At 26.2% G+C, this 6,368-nt stretch overlaps 1 protein-coding gene across 1 annotated transcript; it reads left to right on the top strand.

Moving 5' to 3' along the window:
* The first annotated feature begins 3,320 nt into the window (after positions 1-3,320).
* On the top strand, positions 3,321-4,521 carry LOC107436795 (protein lethal(2)essential for life). The gene has a single exon (XM_016048611.4). The coding sequence runs from the start codon at positions 3,596-3,598 to the stop codon at positions 4,100-4,102; it is 507 nt and encodes a 168-aa protein (XP_015904097.1). The 5' UTR covers positions 3,321-3,595; the 3' UTR covers positions 4,103-4,521.
* The last annotated feature ends 1,847 nt before the right edge of the window (positions 4,522-6,368 follow it).

The raw sequence follows: 6,368 nt of genomic DNA, 5'->3' as shown, positions 1-6,368 counted from the left end.
TTTGTTCTCCTATAATTGTCTCTCGTGTTTAGTGCACTAAGAAAGAAAAAATAAATAAATAAATAGAAATAACTGCTGATCAATGATCGGATTAGCCCGAACTAAATTGCAATTTTAGTCGTTCGAGGAGTAATTCTTAAATTGCTCTTCGAAAATTCTTAAATGTGCAAATTACTTAGTGCAGATGACATTTTAAAACGTTTCCCTCGGAAAAAGAGAACACTTATCCTTTTGAAAAAATAAAAATAAACACTAGCTTTCCGCGATCGTAGCAAAATATAAAAATGTGATATTAAAGCTACTTTTTCTCAATCTAACTCATTAGTTTATTACCAATTATATAATTTAACTAATTATAATTTCGAAGTTGTATATTCAGTACTACAATAGTTTGGCGAAAGAAAAAGTTATAATTACAGCGACAAGTTTATGATAGCTTTGATAAAATTTCGCCTATCACTTCTTTAAATTTTAATCTAAAACAGCTGCATGGTGGTTTTTGGAACATAAATATACAAGTTTCCCGCATGCAGTGTTTAAGTTACACAGAATCAGACACAAAAACACACATCTCTGAATAAATTAATAAGGAAAGAAAAAGATGCATGACTTCTACTTATTTAGTAAAAATAAATTTTTGTGCTTGATATCATTATTCTATAATTTTATATCTATTTTTTTAATGAGGTGTTAATTTCATTCTTTTGTTAATGTTAAATTCATTCTTTTTGTGTCTTGCCATAACACTGCAACTATCAATAAAATGAACTTTTTTTGTCCATAATTATAAAACTCGTTCATCTAAAAATAATTCCGCGAAAAAAATAATTTGTTACTAAGATTAATTTTTTTAACTATTTAATTTGGTTGTTTTCTAATTGTTTATTTAAACAATTCTTCAATTGTTTATTTAACAAATCTCCAAAACCAGTTGCTTTTGCGGTTTCATTTTCGATATACATTATTGTAATTTGCATCAATCTGTCGTCATTTTGTAAAAAATTATTTTAAAAATGAAAAGTTTTGTCGTCGACTGTCGAGAAGCGTTTTATAGGTTTACTGAAATTTTTATACGTTTATAAACTCATTCATTCATCCGACTATTCACTAAAATGTCTTTCAGTAATTCGCCCATAAATAGAAATTCACTGCTATTTATTGCTGACTTGTATTTATTCACTGATCCATTGATTGTTATCCTTTCATCTCCCATTATTATTTTATTCACTCGCTGTATCTAGAATTGTTCATGATAACAGTTTTTATGACGAAGTGCCAACGTACTTGTAATAAATTGTCTACCAAACATACTAGCATATTGAAAATAACCGTTTAAAATAAATTAAAAATGACCTCGATTAAAACACATTATTAAAAGAACCGATAGTCGTATTAGTAACATTAAAATATTAAATAATTATTCCTATTAAATAACTTATGGAAAAGAATAGATAATCTCTACACAGACTAATATTGGTATATAAAACTATATATAAAAATAAATAAATAAAAACCTCCTCACGACGTTAAATATAATAATCAACGCTTAGATAAAACAGATGAATAAAGAAGTTATCGAGCCAGCTATTAGCAAATATTTTGAAAGAGAAAAAAAGTCTAGTTATGCAGGGCCATTTCGCGGGCCCTGTATATGCGTATATCATGAAAATTGAGGGTTTAAAATTTGATTGACGTTAGATCAAAAATGTTATCAAAATTTGACGATTCATTATTGTTTGATTGCCAGATAATATTTTAAAATGGATGTTTATTTATTTGTTATATATATATTCTAACTTTTAATTAGCCTAAATGGCCAATCGAGAAGTAATTATAATGTATTACGGTATAGAAGAAGAAGAAAGAAAAGAAGAAAAAAATTTAACTAAGAAATACAGGCTACTAAACTTATTTGTAATTTATTTTTAAATTAGATTCCCCGAATACAGTTACACTAATATACTGTTACAAAAATTCTAATACACTGAATTGCTTCTTCAGTCATTAACTATTATTACTTAATTATTGACTTGATAGAAAAATATGGAATAACGCTTGTTAGATCAATAAAATCAAAATTTAAGTATAGTTCCGAAAAAAGAAAACATTTAGTCTGATTATTAAAAGCACGAAGTCTTAATAATTCTTTTGAAATTTATTATAAATAACGGTCTTAATCATGCGCAAAGTAAGCTTCAGAAAATAAACGGGCAGAATAATAAAAAAAATATAACAAAAATTAAAAATATAGTTTTAGGGACAAAATATTTATAACATGCTTTCAAATTAAAAGTAAACAATCTTAAAAAAAATTAAATAAAAAACGCGAATGAATTCTATTAGTTTTCTAAATTTTATATTTACATTTAATTTGAATTCAAAATAAATCTAAAATAATTGGCTTTAAGTACCTTTTAAAAAATTTAAATAACGTAATACTGTTTTTTTCTTATTGTTTCCAGGGCCGAAAATAATAAATAAATAAAAATTAAGTACCAATTATAAGCTTGAATAGGATTCTTCCATGTGCGTTTTCCAATAATAACGTTTACTTATAAAATTTCAAGCAATTAAAGCGTACTCGTAAATCCTTTATTCTTAATAATAATGACATTAATTCTTAATAGTAATGAATATGAGTAGTTATAGTAATGAATTTATATTTNAAATTTTATAAATAAGAACAAAAGAAGCTGAAATATTGCACTTTTGATTTATTTTGTAGTCAAAATTTTGATTTTAAAAAGCGGCGGCATTGATTTTATTAAAGGATGCCTTTAACACGTATTAATATTGTAACGATTCGGTTCTTGCCGATTTGATTTTATAAAGCGGCTGATTTTATTATCCAGTGATTTTATTAGCGGCGGGCACTGTACAAATTATAAGCTTGAATAGGATTCTTCCATATGTGTTTTCCAGTAATAACGTTTACTTATTAAAATTTCAAGCAATCAAATTTAAAAAATTAAAGTTTACTTGTAAATCATTTATTCTTAATAATAATGATATTAATTCTTAATAGTAATGAATATAAGTAGTTATAGTAATGAATTTATATCTAATTCAAAATACAAGGAAAACAGGGCAAAAAGTATTTCTCTGAGGGAATATAGTCAGTACATTGGCAATTTACAGAGAAATATTTTATCACTACTATCAATATTAAAACTTAAAATAAGCAATTTATAAATAATTAAGACTTTAGGTACAAATAAACAAGCTAATTTCGTTTAAATTATAGAACAAAATACATCATTTGGCGATATAAATTTTAATATTGAGCTAGATTCAAAGCTACGCCAAAAACATTCATAACATGCCAATTATAGCAACCAACACGAAGAAAACTTGCATAATATGACAGTTACTATGGAAACATCCAGCTGCTCGGAGAAAATTCTAGATACCGGCTTGATGATTTAAAAAGAGCCGAAGCGCTCATCGTAGTCTAATCCCGTTGTTACCTTACTGGAGTTGCTCTCTATAGCCTATTGTTGAGCGTTTATTAAACAAGTGTGTTTAGCTGCAGTTATTATCTCACGAAGCGCATTTCATTGAAATTAGTGAGAGTATTTTTATTATTTGATTCAAAATGTTTTCCATGCTGCCATTGATGTCACGAAATTCCTGGTGGGATGCCTGGGATTATCCATCAACTTTACAAGACCAGAATTTTGGAATGGGTCTGCTAGATTCGGATCTTCTACCACCTCGTTTATATCGTGGATATGTTCTTCGTCCTCGTACTCAGGGAAACCTCGATTCGTCTGGACAGTCTGAAGTAAAGAACGAAAAAGATAAATTCCAAGTAATGTTGAATGTCAGCCACTTTAAGCCAGAGGAGATCGACGTCAAAACAGTGGACAACACCATCGTCATCCATGGTAAACACGAGGAGAAATCTGATGAACATGGCTTTATATCCAGAGAATTTACCCGACGTTACATGTTGCCAGAGGGCACCGAACCAGAGACTGTGAAATCTACCCTTACTCCTAATGGTGTTTTGATGATTGAGGCTCCTAAGAAAGCTATTGAACCACCTCCTAGTAATGAACGTGTTGTGCCTATTAGTATTCAGAAACCTGAAGCCAATTAGTGACTCTAAACTGTTATGAACTTTTTCATTTTTAAATAATTCATCAGTAAGTGACTTTTCATTTTTCTGTTGTGTCAAGTTATTTGGAAGACTTTATTTGATTAATTTCATATTTGATTTAAAAAAAACTTATAGCATTAGTATTAATTTGTCTTAAAAGTATTTGGTGCTTTGTTGATTAAAGCTGCTAAATGAACCATTGCCAGTAAATTGTGTTGAATAATATGCAAAATTTTGTGACCTCATTGACTGAATTCTGGAAACTCTTTAATACTGTTCTTTGATGAATTATAATTTTTCTAATCAATAGCTATTTCAGTATATGTATGTTTTGTTTTCACGTGAGCATTTTCTTATCAGCTGTTCGTTTCACATTTTATGTATAACTTTGTCTACTAATAAATGTTTACTAACTAGAATTGTGTTATGTGATTAATTTTGTATAGTATTTTAATTTTAAATTCTGACTTGCATTTTAAATACAGTATATCAATTTAAGAAAACTATTATTGTTTTCAGTTATGAAATTTGCGTTAGTAGTGTTTTTTTTAAATACAAAAACTTTGCAAGTATTAGAAAATTAAAGGTAAGTTAAACTAAGGTTCTCTTTTTATGTAGATAAATATATGTGTACATAAAGTTGATTAGAAATATTTTAGTACATAAGCATTACTTCCTTTCTATTTTACATAAAATATCAATTCGGGTGATATTTTGTAACGAAACATTGATGAACTTTAATTTTTTTTACTGTTTTTTTGTTAATATTACTTTACTTTTTAAATCATAAAAAATATCTTTTTAAAATAAACTTTTAATTTTTTATTAACATTTTTTTTAATTATTTATTTTAAACTGTTTAAGGAATTTTAAAGCATTTGGTAACTTGAGTGTTTGTATGATGAGCCTTTTTAAAATTTAATTTTCAATAGAAAAATCAGAAAAGTAAAAATACCATTATATATTGTGTTTATAGCATATTATTTGAATTATTTAACAGATATAATTTGATTAAAGAATACCTTTTAAAATAAATTCCATTAAAAACACAATAATAAAATAAAATAACATATTAAAGGGATTGATTTTATGCATAAAAATATTTAGTAGGATGGATGTTCGTTCATTATAATTTAAAATTTCAATAAAATATTTGTAGATTATGAAATTCTTTCTTTATTCTATCTTCCTTTTTAAGATTGGTAGAAGGTACAAGAAGTTTCATGAAAGTGTGGCTAGCTGAAGGCTGTTTGCTGTGTTTTGAGACAATAAAATCATGAGTAATAATTGCATTTTTTAACTTAATAATTTTTTTATCATTATTTAAAATATTTTTTATAAGTATTTAGCAGGATTAAAATGATAATCTAAAAATTTTTTCAAAAAGATTTGCTAATTATCAAAAATGACCCTAAAATGAAAATAAATTCTTTAGAAAGATTTTGGAAGCCTGTTTTATCTTGATTTCCTTTTTAAAAAATTGTAATTTGTACTTATAAATTTAGAAAAAAGAAATGTAATTAAAATATGTAATTTATAAATTAAATGTAAGTAAATACCAGGTAGAACACTAAATAAGAGTTCATTAATTTTTACATAAAATATGCAAAAGTATTAGAATTTCATTGCTTTATGAAATCGTTTTCTTTAAATTAAAAAATTGTCTATTATCTAAGAGCGACTTCTTATATATTTTGAAAAACTGAACAGGGTAAGCACTTGTTATTGAAAGATATTTAAAATGAGAAATATTATTCAAAATAAAATATTAAAAAAAGGATAAAGTCTCAGTGAAAAAAACGTCAAAAATGAAATAGTGATGAATGCTCCATATAGGAAACAGTTATCATCATCAAATAGTTATCATCATTATTTTTAAACAGTCAAAACTGCATTTATCATCATCATCCCAGCCTTGGTAATTAGTATAAAAAGACAATTTATTAACAGTATTTCTCATTAATTGCTCTGGCTTTTCATGAACTTGGTTTCTTAATTTACACTATCTAGGTCAAAAAATCTAGAAGCATAAATTTAATGAGATAATATTGTGTAATTGCTATAAGACATAACAATAAAATCGTGTCATTATGTAATGTAATAACATGATTATAAAAATTTTGTGCTTTATAACTATATTTTAATCTGAAATTCAATTCTCAATAACATTGTGCTGTGACACTTGTTGCAAAAAGTTTCTTGTCCGCCATTTGTAAGTTCAGAAAGCTTTTTTATTCACAACTTTAAAAGTAAGGCAAATATGTGT

The sequence above is a fragment of the Parasteatoda tepidariorum genome, chromosome 1 (genome assembly GCF_043381705.1).
Source record: "Parasteatoda tepidariorum isolate YZ-2023 chromosome 1, CAS_Ptep_4.0, whole genome shotgun sequence".
Lineage (NCBI taxonomy): Eukaryota > Metazoa > Arthropoda > Arachnida > Araneae > Theridiidae > Parasteatoda > Parasteatoda tepidariorum.
The sequence above is the reverse complement of the archived record's forward strand: the minus strand, read 5'-3'. Positions and strand labels throughout refer to the sequence as shown.